We start from the raw sequence: 20,428 nt of genomic DNA, 5'->3' as shown, positions 1-20,428 counted from the left end.
CCTCTTCCCTTCACTTGCACATCCTATGAAAAACTGAGCTTCTCCTCTACCCAGGGCTGCTGCTTCTCCCTCCTCACTTCCAACACACTCCAGTCAAGGTCCTCATCACTTCAGCCTGCATTCGCAAGGGTCTGAGAGTTGGATTGAGCACCACACCCTCTGTTTCTTCCTCTCTTCAATTCCTCCTGCAAAATTCTTTTACACTGATCTTTAAATACTCCTTTGCCTGGCACGACAGTTCTCTGTTGCTTCCTGCATTCATCTAACTTCCTCTAAGTTTCAAGGCTCTTAATGTCTGACTGTACTTCTGACACAGGGGTTAGGGTCAGAATGCCTCTGTTCAAATCCTGTTTAAAATTATCACTAGGTCATACGCAAGTCAATTATTTATACCTTGGCAAATTGGAAATAACAACACTAGCACATCCTGGATAAAGTTACTTTAAGAAAGAAAGGAGTTGAGGACAAACTGATGGTTGCCAGAGGGGAGGGGGAGGGGGTGGAAGGGTGGAAAGGTGGAAGTAGGGGAAGGGGAGCAAGATATAGAGGCTTCCGATTATGGAATGAATAAGTCATGGGAATGAAAGGCACAGGAGAAGGAATATAGTCAGTAGTATTATAACAGCATTGTGTGGTGACAGATGGGAGCTACACTTGTGGTGAGCACAGCATAACATATAGAATTGTTGAATCACTAGGTTGTAAACCCGAAACTAATGTAACATTGCATGTCAACTATACTTCAGTACAAAGAAAAGAAAGAAAGGATTGAATGCATTTAAAATAGTGTCTCTCACATGGCAGCTATTAGCTATTACTATCGGTCTCCAGGATAATTCATGGCGACAGCAATACCTGTCAGTTCTTTCAGTTATGGGTCAACTGCTGCCTATCCTTTCGTCCATGTTTAAACATCCTTCAAACAATACCTCCAAGGCAAACTTCCCTGCAAAATTTACTGTTCTTTTTTCTTTTTTACAAATATCTCTTTTCATACATCGCCTTCTTCTTGTGCCGCCCCTTCTGACCCTTTATCTAATGGGTTAATGCTGACCTGTCCACCAACTGCTCCGTGTATTGTAGATAGTAGCATAGTATGAAGAATTTAGACTTTAGAGTTGGCTGCGCCTGGATCAGAATCTCAGTTCTAACACTTGCAAGCTATATCATTAGCTTCTCTGAAGGCCTTCTGTAAGATGAAAATAAATATCCCTAACTATTAAAGGAAATCCCTAACTATTGCCTTTGTGAAATTGAGAAGAATAAACAGTCCCTGGCCTGTGGAAGTCTTAAGAAATGCTCGTTTTATTTTTATTGCTGTTGTTATTAATTTGCACTGGACAGCAGCTAACCCATCGCTAGGCACAGTATGGACATTCCTGAATCACTGGTAAAGAGCAGTTCATATCATTTCCAAAACAGCACAGGGCTCAACAAGACCAGCCCATAAAATCTGTTCATGTTTGAGTAGGGTGGGGGTTGGGGAGGTAAAACCAAAGCATTTGGAAATGCCCAAGACAAAGAAACCTAACTGAAGGAGTGAAAATGCGTGTCCAGAAAGCCAGGGATCCTAAGGAAGGACTGAGGGAGGAAAAAAAAAAAAGGAGAGAAAAGGTGAGCTCTGAGGTCAAGGTCATCTACATCACCGTTCTGTCTAGAACAGGCCCCGGCTAGTGGAATACATTACGATTTTTTTTTTTTCCTTGAAAAAGCATCCCAACCAATCTGAATTCCTATGCGCCCATCATACTCTGATAACAGATTTGCAAGTGAATCTGCCTAGGTCATTGAGCTAAATAACATGTCGCCAAGAGATGGCGAATTTCCAAGAAAACAAATTAATTTGGGGGCTAGTCACTGGTGAGAAAAGTTAGGTAAAGAAAATACTGTTTAAAGAAAAAGGAGCAGTGAATCAAAGATTTTCAGAAACATTTTTCCAAAATTCTCTTTCTTTATACAAATTTCTTAACTATCAGGTTTTCATTCCTCTGTGTCTTATTCTTATTTCTTGCTAATGGAAATTTCTCATTTCAATTTTAATGAATTAACACAGTACTATATATATATCAAAAAGATCTACAAATATTTTTGGCATGCTCGAGAAAGGCTGTATGTTTTTATAGCACACTCTCCTTAAACAGGACTATTTGTCATTCTTTGAAACACTAAGACATAAAAAAGAAAAGACTCTGACTCTGTGTGTGGTCACACTACTTTGCTTAATGCACTAAATGCAAGGTTTTTTAGAAAAAAAATCAAGAAGTTTCTGCTTCATTGATAATCTGACAGTAACTATTTATTGAAGGTAAAATACTTGTTGTCTGCTGTCACTATTTGTTTTAATACATAATCTTGCTAACTAAATGAGCTTAAAGCAATGCAGATAAGCAATGGCATGTACAGGGTCACTTAAATGCCAGTTCGACTCTTTCATAAACTTTGGAATTCTTTTCCCGTGAGTCTATTCTCAGCTACTAAATTGTGAGTAATATCCATTTACAAAGTTTAGGCTGGCCATAAAAAGGTTGTCTTCCATGTCCATCACACCTTTCAATGCCCTAAGCAACAACAAAAGCTAATAATTAAAGCTTCTTTAAGCCCCAATAAAGAGTCAAATGAAGAAGAATCTAGAATAAACCAACCCATAAAAACCTAGTGGTAAAATAAGGAGAAAACCAGTTTCAACAAGGTGATTGGCAAAAGATAAACCCATAAATCTAAATTGCATTTACACATATTATTCAAAATTGCGGTTGTACCCCCGTATTATAAGAATCTCCATTAAAAATTGGGGGGAGGGGAATAAAACATGAAATGACGGTAGAGAAAAATAAGGTCATCTTAATTACCAAATTGATTGGCCTATGAACATTTTGTGTTGGGTTGATTTTTATTTTGTCATAACAAAATTAACCAATATAAAAAGCAGTTAATCCAAATTAGTCATTACTGTGACCAAAAATATCAGATCGACCATGTTAGAACTTAATTTTCCTTAGTTTCACAAAGAGCTTTTTTAATTCTAGTTATATCGCTGTTATATCATTAATCTAAGTACACTGGCCAAAAATAGTAATAGAAAGAAGTGTGAAGTATAGCACACATACATATCCTAACCATAATATCTGACACCAACTCTTCCTGTGGGAAAGTTTAACTTAGATCTCATATATACGAATTTCTAAAACGTTTAATTTTCCTTTAAAAATGCATTTTCAGGTATCAATGCTACTAAATAACTTCTCTTCAGGCAGCAAAATTTGTAAACTCAAGGAAGTTACTTTTTTTTAGGTAGTTTTTGATCCCACTGGGGTCCGGAACACCTTCCTTGTCTCTGATGTGGAATTCCTAATTTACTTTTTTGTGTTCGCTTAACTTCTCTTCCTCTGATTTGCAAAAATTCTGATGATTTCACCTTCAAGAAAATATAAAGTAGGCTGTTAAGGAAAGTTGTAACATGAGAATAAGATCTTTCTCTCATATTTAATGGTCTATCTTATATTTAAACTCCAAATTTCTATGTATATTTTATAACATAAATCCTAAAGGTGAGTTGATATTTTCCTCTAAATCCTTTTCTGAATTTTTACATATACACCTTCATAGCAATGAAAATATTAGTACCATATTCATCTACAATATTTTATTTATTCCCGGGGCACCTGGTGGCTCAGTCAGTTAAAGCATCTGCCTTCAGCTCAGGTCATGATCTCCAGGTCCTGGGATCCCCACGTCTGCCTTCCTGCTTAGGGTGGAGTCGGCTTCTGCTTCTCCCTCTCCTTCTGCCCCTCCCCCCCACACACACACACTCTCTCTCCCTTTCTCTTTCTCTTTCTCAAATAAATAAGTACAATCTTTAAGAAATATTTTTTATTTATTGCCTTAAAACTATTAAAGAAGAAATATAAGATTCTTCCCTCCATAGATCTACTCTTCTTCGTTGGTTTTTTTCTCCTAAGATTTTTTTTTTTTTTTTTTTTTTAGTTATCTCCTCACCCAGCGTGGGGCTCAAACTTAAAACCCCGAGATCAAGAGTCACACGCTCCACCAAGCTAAGCCAGCCAGGCTCCCCTTGGTTGGTATTTTTAATAGAATTTGCCCTTAGTCTCTTAAAAGTTTGGCATGACTGGTGGTTGCAAGCACAAGCCGAAATGAACTTTAATGCTTTATATAACTGTTTTGAGCAATTTGTATTTCTTAAAATTGTACTGTTTTCTCTTTCTACTGCTTGGGAAAAATCAAATGCATTTCCATCTCATAAATAATTGCCTTTTAGGGGTGCCTGGGTGGCTCAGTCATGAAGCGTCTGCCTTCAGCTCAGGGTGTGATCCCGGCGTTCTGGGATCAAGCCCCACATCGGGCTCCTCCGATGGGAGCCTGCTTCTTCCTCTCCCACTCCCCCTGCTTGTGTTCCCTCTCTCACTGGCTGTCTCTCTCTCTCTCTCTGTCAAATAAGTGGATAAAGTCTTTTAAAAAATAATAATAATAATTGCCTTTTAATCATTGTAAGTATTAGGAGTATTGTTTTCATAGATTTCCTAGAAAATTTGCAGAATTCATGTTAATAGGTCATCAAAAGATATTTCTTCTCCGTGGGATGCTCTGTTTTGTTTTGTTTTGTTTTTGAGACTAGATTTAAGGAAGAAAGTGGGAGGCTTTCCTTGGGGAAAGCAGATAGATATGGTTGGATAAATAGAAGGAGGCCAGATAAAGGGAGGTTCTCATGAATTAGGTTGAGGGTTTGGGATCCCAGCAGCAGAAAGGAGAGAGCTATTGTGATTTCTTAGGTAAAGAAATGATGATGAATAAGGAAAGCTGAATACAGAGCATTCTATCTCACCACCCAGTTAATGTTTGAACTTCCCCTGCAGTTTCTCCACCAAATGGTCATCCACCCTGGCTTGAACATGGTGGGGAACAGAAGACTTGGATATATCCAAAGGCAGCCACTTTCTCTCTGAAACTCTCCCAGTTGTTTGTTTGTTATAGAGCCTAACAACTTTCATCCACCAGTCTCAATTCACACATCAGGATCATACATGCACGGTCCAGCTCCTTCCATCCGACTGACAAACAAATATTTGAATACAGCTGGCTCTCCTGGGCCTGCTTTTCCCCCAGAAAAACATCACCAGTCCCTTCAACTCTACATGACAAGTTTCTGAAATACTGTGCTTTGTCATCTTGAATGCTCTCTTCCAAATGGTCTCCAATTTGTCAGTGTCGCTCCTGGGATTGGATACCCAGATCTGAACACGACATGTGAGGTGTGATGTGATCAGATCAACCAGAAGAAAGATGATCCTCTTTTATGGAATTCGTCAATCAGTGCAAACTATGATTGCACTTGTCTTCCTCTCACAAAACTAAATCATGGCCTAAAACTCTGAAGTCTTTCACATTTGCTCTGAGTCACGTCGTCCCATATCTATGCACTTAACTTGTAGACCCAAGGGCAGAACCATACACACATTTATCCCAATTAAATTTCATCTGAGGTCAACCATCCAAATCTTACTAATCACATTTGGATGTTATCTGCAAATACAATCAGTAAATCTTCCATATTCTTATCCAAATTATTAGGAAATATGCTGAAATGGACATAGCCCTATCACAGTCCACTAGGGCATTTCATGACTAGCTGTGCATCCTTTGCATAACTAATCACAAATCCATCTAGCAGTTCACCTGATTGCAGTCTTGTCTACGAAACTGTCATTGGGAGGCTTGCATAAAGGGATTGCTGAAATCCAAAGGCTAATAACAATAACTAATGTTTAATGAGCTTTCTTTTAGGCCAAGCTCTTCTCCATGATAGCCTTGCATTGAACTCCAGGTCTCACACTTTTCTGATGCTCAGTCTACTAAAGTCTAAAAAAGAAATAAGGTTGGTCTTCTGTGGCTTGTCCTTAGGAAACCCATGCTGGCCCCAAGTGATTACTGCTTCTTCTTATAAGCCGTATATAAGGGGTTCTTCTAAGGTTCTTACAATTATTTTAATGATTCATTTAATCATTCCAGAGTTTTGTCCAAGATCAATGCATACATCACAGAATCCATAACCCTTATCCTTAAAAAAATAAAACTCAGATTTGCCGTTGCCAGTCCCCAGGCTTCTAGCTCCCCTCTCACTGCAGCACCTCCTCAAAGCTGCTGTGGACGGCGGGGCAACAGGCTTCGACCTTTCTATCTGAGCTGACAGGCTCAGATACCTAAGTTAACTCTTACCAATCTTAGGCTTCAAGTTTCTTTTATCACTTCTTTTTCCCTTCTTTCTAAACTAAAGATTATTTTCCTTGTCAGATTTCAGAGAAGCGAAGTACAAGTTTATCAGCTTCCTTTTCTCTTTGTCGTATTTCTGTTTACTTAAAACCTCAACCTTTTTTCAAAATTAAATTAAGGCAGCTCTGTCATATGTTGTCATCACACTATTCATCCATAATGATGGGGTTATCCTTTCTTTTGTCTCTCTTTGCTCTTAAACTAATATGAAAAAAATACTTTTTTATTCTTAGCATGATTCACAGGCCTCAACCCATTCTGCGTCTTAGGCTTTTTCATATAATTATTATAGCCACATGTCACTTTTATGTTTATCTATGGATGTGTATTTCTTCTTTCATCTTTGTATATTTGTTAAACTCTGAATGCAGTAGATCACTCATAACTGTTCTTGTGAGAATTTGAGGGGATTTAGGGCATCCCGCATCTCTTAAACTTCCTTCCATTTAGAATCGCAAGACATGTGGTATCTATGTTCTTATAGTCTTTTTACCCTTTTCCCTCCTAAAATGCTTGACAAACCTCTCACAGGCCCTGTGTCAGTCATCTCTTCACGGTCACCATTACCTCATTTCTCTTTTTTATTTAATTTATCTAAGTCATGTTGGTCATGATTGAGAACAGAGTCCTCATAACCTTTATTATACTAATGAGCTTCTAAGAGTAGAAATGGTCAATAAAGACTAATCAAATTCTCTGCTTGCCTGCTCCATGAGACCCTCGGGCACATATCTGAGCGGTGGAAGTCCTGCACTGCTCCTTTAACACGCCTCTGTGCGGCTTCCATTTGCTGTGTCAAAAGAGGTCTTCTTGTCCCCCCCAGTCTGGCCTGCCTTGCTGGAGTGTATTATTCCTCATTCCTGTGCCAGAGATGCCAGAGATGCTAATTTTTATGGCCTCAAACATTCAAAGTGAAGTTCATGGATTATAACTGATCTTATATAATGCAAATAAATACAAGCTACTTGGTGGGATGAGTCACAGGACTACTGCCTTTCTATGGCGTTTCTAGTATGTCCCACACTATGCCAAAATAAGAGACCATAAAGTCTTTTATGCTTTTCTCTTCTCCTCCTCTTGAAACACTCTGGTTCTGGTTTAGCCCTCTCTTAATCCATTCTCCCAAGTTTTTCTTGTCCAGCCATTCCTCCTAGTTTTGTGAGGGACACTCTATCCCTAGTCATTTTTGTAGCTGGGAATTTGTTCTTGTACTTAACCAGATACCTGTTAATTGTTGCTATGAAAGAGCACTGTTTGCAAAGGGGTAAAGAGTAAAGGTTCCAGAATTAGACCATCTCAGTTCAACTTCTGCCTCTACAATCTAACTAGATATTTGTACTTGGACAAGTTATTTATCTTCTTTATGAGTTTCTTTGAATACAGTCTTGCTAAGAAATCTGATTTTAGGAAAAAGTAGGATAATATATGTAAAACACTTAGCAAAGTGGTTGGCATGTCATAAATACTCAGTAAATGCTAGTTACCTTAAGGAAGTTTGCCTCTTTCTACCAAAAATAAATAAATTTCTGTAATTTCTTAATAATATTTAATAGCAGCCACAACAATCCAAAAGAATCAACATGGAACTTTTCTAATGAGAGATTTGAACTCCTGCCAGGCCATCGTGGTTAAATCACTGTCCAGAAATCCATGTCATTTTTTTTACACATTTCGTAGCTCACATTTTATTTCCAAAGTTCCAATGTTCAGATAGGAGTATGGATGAAAACACTATCCATGCCCACCAGCCTAACACGTTCTCACCAAGATGCCATAGTCTTTAAAGATACTGTTTAAGGGGCGCCTGGGTGGCTCAGTCGTTTAAGCGTCTGCCTTCAGTTCAGGTCATGATCTCAGGGTCCTGGGATTGAGTCCCGAGTCGGGCTCCCTGCTCTGCAGGGGCCTGTTTCTCCCTCTCCTCCCCACTCATGCTCTCTCTCGCTATCTCTGTCTCTCCCTCTCTGTCTCTCAATAAATGAATAAAATCTTGAAAAAGATACTGTTTTTAAGAAGGAAAGAAAGAAAGAAAAAGATGCTATCTAAGGGCTCCACAACTAGAAGGTGTCAGCCTGAAAGACAGGATTCACCTGGAGTATTTAGCAATGAGTGGGTTCACTTAACCTTGGCAGGATTCACTTCATACCCCAAGTGCATGCTTTAGAAAGATAGCATGACTTCTGATGGAGTCTGTAGCCCATCACAAGATAAGTCCCTTCTCTTTCACAGCAGTCATGGATTTTCTCTGGTCAATTATTATGTGTGCATCTTCCTTATTACCCATTATTCCCAATAGATCAATATGCTAGCATCATGCAAGATGAACTTAAGTAGGACTTGAGAAATGAAGAAAACCAGGAGGCAACTGTGTTAATCTGAATATAAGGTCACTAGGACCCAGACTAGGATGAAGGTAACTGGAAAAGAGAAGTAAAAAATTACAAACAATAATGTTAGAAGGAATCTAGACCTTGGAGACTCATTGGGGGTGAAAGGCAAGGGAAGTGGAGGTCACAAATAAACCCAAGGTTTCAGAGTTGGGAATTCTGGACACAAGTTGAAGAATGGCCAGTTGACATGGGTGAAGCATAGCAAGAACATGGTCTTCCATGGGGAGAGGGGACCCAACAGGAGAGGGAAGGTTTACCCAAGAAGTGGTAACCATTTGAGTCAGTTAGAGAGAGGATCCGTGGTGATAATCAAGATAATATTTTGTGGTTTAGGGAAAAATGGCTTTTTTTAAATCCTAATAATAATGTACCCATTTTAAATAAGCTCATTAAAGTCAAAAGATAACTCAAATTAAAGAAAAGTACTAAGTGAATAGTAGTAAGGTAAAACACAGATACGGTAAAAAATTATTTAAATTATACATATATAAAATGAATCTGAGAGACGTTCTCACAATAGGAAAAGACTTAGGGTTAGGATAAACCTAAACGGGGCAATGTTATAAAATACACAAAATTCACCCAGTCCTTGTCCTTGGGTGACTCCCTCAAAATGGTAATGGGAGGGCTCTTGGTCAATTTCTGAAGCCCTGGGGTTCCTTCCCGCCTTATAAATGTGTCTTCTCTCCCCAGAGTTGTAATTAAGGTTGAGACTAAAAGCCCTCAACACACAGATGTCCCCTTTTCCCAAATGAGCAATTTGCAAATACAAGGCCCTTTTTCAGGGTGAACCCACCTCCATGCCGTGGCCCTTGCCTGGTCCATTTCTTCACACTTCCACATCCCCAACAATCGTAACTGTTTCCAATACAAATAGTGTTTTACCTTTAAAGACACCCATTTGGCTGCTTTGGAATCACCTGTGGGCTGTTCGTCTTTCAAAGGTTTACTTGATTCATCCACTGGTCGAACTTCCAGAGTTTCCTGAGACTTAAATACTGTGCTTTCTGCTTCTGAGACTCCCCACTCTAACACATCCTCTTGTTCGAGTTGGAAAATACTTGAGATAGTTTTAGGAAGTTCCTCAAGCACATTCTGTGGGAAAACATAAATGTACAAGAATGTTCTTCTTATTGGTCCTTCCAAAGTTTTAAGTCACACAATGTTTCTTTCTAACCATGAAATGATGATAAAAAATGCATGACTGAAATTAAGCAAAGGTAGTATGTCTCCTCTGAAGATTTAGAAAGAGAAATTCAAATTGACTTAAGAACAATGTAAAGCCTAACAAATTATTTTCTCTGGCTCTTGTCTCAGAAAATACAGCTGCCCCACAGTTACTACACACCAACTCTAAGGAAATCGTAAGATACCAATCTTACCCTGACTTCACCTCATACTCACACAGAATCAAGGCCCACTGAAACATCTGACCTCTGAGGTTCTTTGGTCCTGAGAAATGGGATTTCTGCTAACCAGATGCTCTTTCAAAAGCCTGACTTCAAGTCCTCAAAGAAGAGCTGACCCAAGGCCTCAAGAAGACCACCCAGACACCCCACTCCATCCCAAGCCCTAATGAAAAACTCTCACAAAACATCACTCTTAAAACTATTTTGTGTTCCTTAAAAATGCCTCACTGACTTAATCTGTATCTCACCAAGTCTTAGGTAAAGTATCTTTATAGCCATATTTTGATATTACCCAATTTTAAACCAAAACTATTTGGGATTATGGAGTACTGGCAATTAAAGCTTCACTGCCTCAAATTAACATGATAAAACCAGTCTGATTTATATAAAAATCCGAATTCTAGAGAATGACTTGACAATGCAATTGCATCACTTTGTTCTTTGATGCATCCATTTGCTAATAAGTAAAATAAAGGGTAAAGATGTAATACAGCACCAAATACTATATAGCTTAATTATGCAAAAAGGGATGGCTAAACCAAGAAATTTCCATTTGTAAAATGAAACTTTAATCTGGAGCTCATATTTCTATAAAACTATTTATTGGATGGTGCTGCGAAAGGAGTAAAAGCTTTGTAACTAGATGGGACATTATTCAACCTGGATCTGTTGATTAATAGAAGTGTGATTTTGGTCAAGTTACTTAATCCTTTTTTAGCCTCATTCTCCTCACTGGTAAAAAGGGGGGTTAATAAAATCTTTTTCATAAAATGGCAGAATAGATACATTCGGGCAATACGTGTTATGGGCCCTGTGCTTGTCAGCTCATTCATTCCATGATCCATAGATTTGGCACTGTTAATCACTCACTTCCTTTCCAATTTCTCCTCTCCTGGCTGCAACACACACTCCCAGCGTTCTGGTTTGGGAGACTGAACAGATGAAGGTACCACCCTCCAAAACAGAAAACGGAGGAAGAGAAGCTTGAGGAGAGGGCAATGGCAATCCTATAGCTGCAACTGACCCTCTTCAGGACTCTGCCCAGCCTTCCTTCTGCCACCAAGCCTTTACTGACATGTCACTGCTCTGTGCCCTGCCTCTGTTTCAGCATGCATCACACTGTATTGTAATTGTCTAAGTATTCATTATCATAGCCTAATCATCGACATATATGACCATTGTCTCATTTAAGCTTAATCTTCACCACAACTCCGTGAAGCAGGAACTGTTTGTAACCCCATTTCGTGGATGAAGAAACTGAGGCTTGCAAAAGTTATGAAACCTGCCGAAGGTCACAGTGAGAGTAAGTAGCAGTGCTCTGTTTGAGCCTAGACAACTTGAATCCAAACTACACTCTCCTACCCTCTTTCTCCTACTCCCAATTGACTAACACTTCTCAAAGTGTGGTCCACAGACTCCTGACAGTCTTTGAGATCCTTTCAGGGGATCTGCAATGTCAAAGCTATTTTCATAATAATACTAAGCCTCATTTGCCTTTTTCACTGTGTTCACACTTGCACTGATGATGGAAAAGCAGTAGTGGGTGAAATAGTGAACCAATACTTTTCATATGATGAACACATGAGATTACAAAAGCATGCAGGGGTTAAACAGCCATTCAAAGAGCAAGGTAGATCAATGGACTCGGTTAACACAATCCACATAAACAAAAACTCCTTTGGGTCCTTAAAATATTTTTCAACAGTTTAAAGGCATCCTCCAGTAACTGGGTGATGGACATTAAGGAGAGCATGTGATGTAATGAGCACTGGGTATTATATAAGACTGATGAACCATAGAGCTGTACCTCTGAAACCAATAGTACATTATATGTTAATCAATTGAATTTAAATTTAAAAAAAAAAGAATATTTAAACTCTAAAAAAAAAAAAGAGTTTAAAGGCACCCTGAGACCACAAATTTTAAGTACTTTAAAACGTTAAAGTCTGAGAATTCCTTAAAAAAGAAATTGTGTCTTACCTATCTTTATATCTCAAGTACTTAGTGTGTTTATACCATCTGCAATTATTTGTGAACAAGTGAATGAATAAATAAATGAAAGAAAATTACATCAATTTTTTTCTCTGCTATGTACTTAGTCTCTGTTTAGAATATTCATTCAACAGTATTAGACTTTGTCTCTTTATGTACTGGTCTACTCCATACAATGAGTTCCTCAAGGTCAAGAACTGTCTTTTTATCTTTGTATTAACCATGTCTTAAACAACGCCTACCACATTGTAGGAAAAGGAACGAGTGACTAAACTCTTTGATTTTTTTAAATAAGTACGTGAGGAAATCATTCTCCATGATGATTCAAAAACTACTATATTTGAAATGGTGGGTACTTAAAGAAAATAAGTTGCATCAAAGAACTAAGAGACCTCTGACCTGTGGCACTGAGATGTTCACAAGTGAGGCTGCCATTAGGGTAGGATGCTGGCACAACCAGATGACAGCATATTGGCCCGTGTTCCGCAGATAAATCTCAGCCCAGGAAGCTTCTAGAAGTCTAAGGGACAGGTAGGATGGACAGATAGAGTTCTGCTCTCTGGCAGAGTGTCTGGAATGAGAGATATCACAGAAGAGCCTTTTACCATGACCAGGTATCAAGTTAAAAGCTATTTTACTTCTTAAAAAGCCAGTGGCCAGGAGTGCCTAGGTGGCTCAGTCAGTTAAGCATTTGACTCTTGGTTTCAGCTCAGGTCATGATTTCAGGGTCATGAGATCAAGTCCTGTGTCAGGCTCTATGCTCAGTTTGGAGTCTGCTTAAGACTCCCTCTCTCTCCCTCTGCCCCTCCCCCCCATGTGCTCTCTCTCTCTCTCTTTCTCCCTCTCTCTCTCTAAAATAAATAAATAAATCTTAAGGAAAAAACAAAACAAAACAAAAGCCAGTGGCCAGAAGAGGTCCAGTGATTGCTTGTAAATGTCAAAGCTGAGACAATGGTTCCCACAGAATTACAAAGAAATCAATATTTTTGTTTAAATCTTTATTTTAAATAGTCAAGATGATGTCTAAGTTAAGTACCTGATATTTGGCCTTTTCCATATTTTCCTGGAAAATGGTATCTTTTCTTTTTTTTTTTTAATGTTTTTTTATTACATTATGTTAGTCACCATACAGTACATCCCTGGTTTTTGATGTAAAGTTCGATGATTCATTAGTTGCGTATAACACCCAGTGCACCATGCAATATGTGCCCTCCTTACTACCCATCATCAGTCTATCCCATTCCCCCACCCCCCCTCCCCTCTGAAGCCCTCAGTTTGTTTCTCAGAGTCCATAGTCTCCCATGCTTCACTCAATGGTATCTTTTCTTATACTTTACATGAATGTAGTGAATGGTCTTAAGTCAAATGGTATTAATGAAGAACTTCTATTTTTCTATACCTGACTAATTTTGTATTTTCAGTTTACTGTACCTATTAGAAGCTTACATATCAGAAGTTTCGATATCTACCTGTAAATGGTGTTCCCTAGAGGAAGCTACCCTAGATGTCGGTTTTATGTCCAAAGTATATGTGGTAAGGCTTCAAAATTGATCTACATATCTACATATTAGCATCACACATGTGGGGTCTTGAGGTAAGACATGAAAATACAAAGCAGAAAAAAGGCATGGTCTCAACCCAGAAGCATTTCAAACTCTGGTAGTTCAACCAGTACAACACTACCATTGTAAGATCCATGGCTTTTGTGAAAAGATTCCATATATTTTCTAACCGTAACATATTATGATAAAAATGAAGTGCAATCTGAATTTTTATGTATGTGTACTCATATATTCAGGAACTAAAGGAGCTTGCTATTTAATCGTATTTTACAAATCCTTTATAAAGGAAATTATCATGGTACTATGATTTGTTTTATGTAACTGTGGATTTCTATACACAAGGAGACATGTCCTATCCATAGGGAATATATTCTGATTGCTTTGAATCCTATAAATACTTTGCCAGTAATGGATGAAAGGAAGCTTCTGTCACCAACAGTCCATATTTCTCTACAAATGCTATAAATAATTTTTCTACCTAAATAAAAAATAAGATGATGCTTTCTTAGAAGCTAATAACCTTAGCTAATTTAACTCCCCAAATACCTTCTGAATCTAAATGTCTAGACCAGAGGAATTGTTAAAATCTTTCTCTTCTGAAAAGAGTTTTGAGCCTTAGCACAGAAGGTCTATGATAGGCAGCAACGGTGAGCCAAAATAGCCAAGACTCCCAATGTGATATTGGATTAGATGTTCTTAGAGTTAAACACACTTCTAAAATAAATTAGAGGAGGTTTTTTTTTTAACTATCTAGATAAGCATTCAAGCAACAAGAGACAAACCACTACATCAAAACAGGCAAGGAGGATTTTTATTAAAGACTTTACCATTTGAGGTTCCTCAAGATTTATCTGTAATCCTTGCTCTACTTGCACTGGAGATGGCTTGTGCCAGTACGCTTTCCCCATTAAAGATACGTCCTTGAAGAAGAAAAAGAAAACAATTAAAACAATGCCAGTTTTTAATATCATAGAGGTATATTATTCAGTGCAGTCAAATTCCAGTCATTTAATCAGTAAGGAATATATAAAAGAGAAATTTAAGCTAGGTAATATTACGCAGTAACTGGGAAATAAAAAACAAAAGAAACAATAAAAATATTTTGTCTACTATTCCAGTTTCATGGCTTCTTAAATTATTGATATCTATAGATATAACATCAGATTTAATAAGACAATAAGATAAAGGTACAGATTCTGTAAAACACTGCTATTAAATGGCTGCACAAAAAAGATAAAATCAAAACTGAAATTTAACCCAAAGCAAGAAGGAATATGAATGTACTTAAAATTTTCATGAGTATAATTGGTACTATCATTTTTATCATTACTAATGCTAATTGCTATGATAAAATCTCATTCAGCTGAAGTGGTAAGAAGACAGCACACCACGACATCTAACAACAAATAAAGAGACCCAGCTCCTGCCCAAACTGTAAAGTCACAGACCAAGTATCAACAGGGAAGTTATTTTGCTCCTCCTCACTTCGGTTTTATCATCTTTAAAATGGGGATTCAACTACATGATTTTTGACAGCCCCTTTCTCCTCTAGACTTTAATAACACCAATAGCAAGATATAAACATTCATTGTACTTTAAAACACTACCTTGTCTTTGCTTCATTAAAAAGATCCAACTGAGGCTATTGGCTTCTACTTCTGCCTTTTTATCACAAATAACTATAAAGTGGGACAAAATATAAGAATAACTCTTTTAGGATTGGGCAACAAGCAGTGCACAACTATAATGACTAAGAAAATGGAAACCAAAAAAGGTTAAGAGGCAAATCAACCCAGATTTCTGCCTTTCACAATTCCCAGACCATAACACAAGGTGGGGAGGAAACAATACAGAACCCAGGTATCTCACTAAGTTGAAGAAACAGAAATTAGAGTAAGGGGAAGACAAACAGGGTAGAATTTGTAAGGCATAGTATGGAGAGGAAGGAACAGCATCAAAAAAGAGCTCCAGAAATCTGCATCAGGTATTTGAGTTATCAACTGAATACCAATCTGTTCATACAACAGTGAAACCCATGAGAGCAGACAAAAATAAACTGCCATGGGGGGAAAAAAAACCAATTACCAAAGAGCTATAACCACAATTCCCAAAGCTCACAAAGGCTAGGAATCATCAGCTCTCCCACCAGATATGTTGAATACATGGTACATTAATTATAAACCGCAGAAGAGTCAGACATCACTAGTGATTCTAAATTAGCTCTAGAATAAAGGCTTCTTAAGACTTTAACATTTTAAAATAATACTTGAAAATATCAAGCTGATCTTCAAATAGTTTAACAGACTATTAGAACAAACTCCAACACTTCTTAAAGGAAGACAACAAAATCCTATATTCTACAATGTAAAATTCACAATGTTCAGCACTCAATCAAATTTTACTAATCATGTGGAGAAGCATAAATGACCAGGAGAAAAATCTTTAGAAAAAGACCCATAAATGATAGATATGTTGGAATTAGCAGATAAGGATCTTGAAATTTCTAATATAAATATTAAAATGTTCACATATGTAAATACAATGAGGAACAAATGTAAGATATAAAAACAGAATCAACAGACGAATGGATTAAGAAGATGTGGTCCATATATACAATGGAATATTACTCAGCCATCAGAAAGAACGATTACCCAACATTTGCAGCAACATGGATGGGACTGGAGGAGATTATGCTAAGTGAAATAAGTCAAGCAGAGAAAGACAATTATCATATGGTTTCACTCATTTATGGAATATAAGAAATAGCAGGGAGATCGGTAGAAGAAGGAAGGAAAAAATGCAGGGGGGGTAAACAGAAGGGGGAATGAACCATGAGAGACTGTGGACTCTGGGAAACAAACTGAAGGCTTCAGAGGGGAGGGGGGTGGGGGATTGGGATTGGCCAGTGATGGGTATTAAGGAGGGCACATATTGCATGGTGCACTGGGTGTTATAAGCAAACAATGAATCATGGAACACTACATCAAAAAACTAAGGATGTACTGTATGGTGACTAACATAATAAAATTTTTTAAAAATAAAAATAAAAAAATAAAAACAGAATCAAATGGAATATCTAGATAAAACACATCTGAAATAAAAATTTCACTGAGTGGCATTAATAACAGAGTAGAATTATAGAAGAAAATATTTGTTAACTTGAAGACATAGCAATAGAAACAACACAAAATGAATCAGAGAGAAATAAAAACTGAAAGAAAATTAATACTCAGTCTAACGTAATATTTAATTAGAGTCCTGGAAAGGGCAGTGTGAAGGGAGCAGAAAATATGTGTACCAAAAAGTGGCCAAAATTTTCCAAAATAGATGACAACAATAAACCCCTTGATGCAAAAATGTCTATGAATTTCAAGCAGAAACACACAAAGAACACCATGCCAAGCACATTGTAATCAAAATTAAGAAAACTAGTAATAAAAAAAAAATGTATAAGCATCCAGAGAAACATTAAGTACAAAGAAACTAAAAATTACTGGCAACTAATTACCACAAACTAACATTGCAGGCTTCCTATCAGAATTACATAGGCCAGGAGACAATGAAGCAATGTATTTAGAGTACCTGTACTGAAAAAAAAAAATACTGTCCACATAAAATTCTATATCCAGCAAAAATATCTTTCAAAGCAGAAGGTAAAATTTTTCAGCAAGCAAAAGGTAAAAAAATTAATTGACATCAAGCCTACATTACAAGAAATGTTAAAGGAAATTCTTTGAGCAGAAGCAAAATGATATTAGATCAAAACTTGAGTGCACACAATGGAAATAAGTAGTAGAATAATTAAAACGTGTATAAATAAAAAAGATATTTTTCTCCTTTTTAAGATTTTTTAAAAATATAATGGATGGTTTAAATAAAATTAATAATGTTTTATAACATACATAGATGTGAAGTATGCATTAATAATAGCACAATGATGGGAGAAAGGAAAAGAAATATACTTCTGTAAAGTTCTTATCTGTGAAATGGTGTATTATTTATAGGGATATAAGTTAAATATGCACAATGTAAATTCCATAACACCCACTAAAACAATAAAGAGGTAAATAAGCTATTAGTACAAAATAGCATAAAATGCTAAAAAATATAATTAAAAGAAGACAAGTAAAGAGGGGGAAAAGACAAACGAACGTGACAAATAGAAACCAAATAGCAAGATAGTAAAAATAAACCCAACATTATCGATAATTACATGTAAATGGCACTCCAGTTAAAAGACAAACATTGTCACTGCAGAAAAAGACAAGATCATGCAATATGATTGCTATAGGAAACCTACTTTAAGTATAAAGACACAAATAGGCTAAAAGTAAAAGGATGGGGGCGCCTGGGTGGCACAGCGGTTAAGCGTCTGCCTTCGGCTCAGGGCGTGATCCCAGCGTTCTGGGATCGAGCCCCACATCAGGCTCCTCTGCTATGAGCCTGCTTCTTCCTCTCCCACTCCCCCTGCTTGTGTTCCCTCTCTTGCTGTCTGTCTCTATCTCTGTCAAATAAATAAATAAAATCTTTTAAAAAAAAAAAGTAAAAGGATGAAGGGAGTTATAACATACAAACATTAATCATAAGAAAACTGGAGTGACTATATTAATATCAGAAAAGACAGACTTCACTTCAAAACAAAAAATATTAGCAAAAGAAAGAGCATTTCGTAATAATACAAGAGTCAAGTCCCTCAGAAGACATACAAGTATACACTAATGACCATGCTTCCAAGGACGTTTTCTTAAAAACTAACAAAACTCAAAAGAGAAATAGAAAATTTCATTATTATAGTTGGGAATTTCAAACCAAGACTATCTGGCTCCTGAAACTTAGCTTTTCATAAATATACTAACTCAGGGCACCTGGGTAGCACAGTCAGTTAAGTGTCCAACTCTTGGTTTCGGCTCAGGTCATGATCCCAGGGTACTCCAGAATCCACACTTGGCATGGAGTCTGCTTGTGATTCTCTCTCCTTCACCTTCTGCCCCACCCACCTGTGCTCTCTCTCCCCTCCCCAAATATATAAATAAATCTTTAAAAATAAATTAAATAAAATAAATATACTAACTAAAGAGTAAATGTGAAATCCTGCAAAAAAATTCTTGATAACCTCATAGATTTATAAATATATGATAAAAGTATAAAAACCTGACAATAATCAACACCAAATTCATGATATTGTTCACATCTGAGGAGGGAGAGATTGATTGGAAAGAGGTACGAAGGGGATCTCTACTTTACTTGCAATTTTCTATTTATTTAAACAATCTGAAGTGAATATGACAAAAATATTAAATTTTGAAAAATCTGAGTGATGAACACTTGTTCTACAACTGAAAATATTTCATAATAAAGAAATTTCTCAACACATTTCATTTAGGTAATGTAGCAATATCAAAGATGGATTAGAAATATCTTAATAAATAAACCTATAGTTTACCTTACTTGTGAACATAAATGCAAAAATCTCCATTAAAATATTTACAAATGAGGAGTGGCTGGGTGGCTCAGTCGGTTAAGCATCTGCCTTTGGCTCAGGTCATGATCCCAGGGTTCTGGCATCAAACCCTGCATCAGGCTTTCTGATCAGCAGGAGCCTGCTTCTCCCTCTCCCCCTGCCTGACTCTCTCTCTCTGTCAAATAAATAAATAAATAATCCTTTTTAAAAAATAAAATATTTGCAAATGAAAATAATCAGCATATTTAGAAACAATAAATCTTGACCAAGGAAATTTTTCCCAAAACTGCATGGATAATTCATTCCTAGTTTATGAGATTAACAGATTAACATGGAAATTCAAATGATCAACTCACTAACTGCTAAGGATAACCATCAATAAAATTCAACACCTATATCTGAGTAAAGAGTAACTAGAAATAGAAAAAAACTTAACCCCACAAGAGATATTTGCAGATTCCTGCACCAAATGTATTTCATAATAAAACATTAGACAGATGAGACCCAGTGCAACATTAAAAGAAATAGTATAAGTAACATAAGGGAGAAGTCCAAAATGTTACTTTTAATAGATTATATAACCGTATATTTGGTGGAAAAAAGAAAATTAACTGAAAAAAAAACTAGCATATCTAATAAAGTCAACAAATAAAATTTCATACCAGCAATAACCAGTTAAGATTCCATTCTTAAATAAAAAATGAGCTACTAATATATAAAATGAGTGAATCTCAAAAACATTACGCTAAGCAGGAAAAGCCAGGTTAAAATGGCATCAGAATAGCCAAAAATAAAAATAAATAAATAATAGCCAAAAATAGTAACTCCAAACCACCCAATAAAGTAAATATAAAGACAAAAATATATGAAAACTTCAAGTATTTGTCTAGTTAGAGTCCAATGCCAGGGCTTTTTCAAGAAGAGTTTCTTCTTTTCTATGGGTCATGCTTCCTTGTTTATTTGTATGTCTCATAATTGATTGTTGAAAGGTTTATAGCAACCCAGGGAGCACTAATTCAATGATTACTAATGAATGTTGGTAAGAACAGTATTTTTTGTGTTCTAACTTGCCCTATTCCCATAATCTACAATCCAGCTAAGCAGTAGCCTTGAAAAATAAAGATAACAATAAAATAAATATTTTAGTAACTTTCAGCCATGTGAATGTGTATTGGTTGTTTAGGGTCAGTCTTAACCTCTCAATACTGATGTTATCAACTGAAAATGATGGTGGGCACCCACCTGGGCCCACACTATTTGTGGTGAGCCCCCACAGACATTACCGAACCACAGCAAGTGTTGTGGCTGGACCAGCCCTATAGTTCTTATTAT

At 36.8% G+C, this 20,428-nt stretch overlaps 1 protein-coding gene across 2 annotated transcripts in view; it reads right to left on the bottom strand.

The window, feature by feature from the left end:
• Positions 1 to 20,428, bottom strand: part of TTC6 (tetratricopeptide repeat domain 6) — a 178,727-nt gene that overhangs the window by 108,043 nt on the left and 50,256 nt on the right. For both annotated transcript variants that reach the window (XM_045800386.2, XM_087858961.1), the window contains 3 exons: positions 14,463 to 14,555; positions 9,558 to 9,767; positions 3,282 to 3,415 (listed from right to left, as the gene is read on the bottom strand). In XM_045800386.2, the coding sequence (XP_045656342.2) occupies positions 3,282 to 3,415; positions 9,558 to 9,767; positions 14,463 to 14,555 (437 nt within the window). The remainder of the gene's footprint in view (positions 1 to 3,281; positions 3,416 to 9,557; positions 9,768 to 14,462; positions 14,556 to 20,428) is intronic.

Source organism: Ursus americanus, chromosome 35, assembly GCF_024610735.1.
Source record: "Ursus americanus isolate L20-20 chromosome 35, mUrsAme1.1.p, whole genome shotgun sequence".
Taxonomy (NCBI): Eukaryota; Metazoa; Chordata; class Mammalia; order Carnivora; family Ursidae; genus Ursus; species Ursus americanus.
Note: the sequence above shows the minus strand (reverse complement) of the source record. Positions and strands in the feature narration are given on the sequence as shown.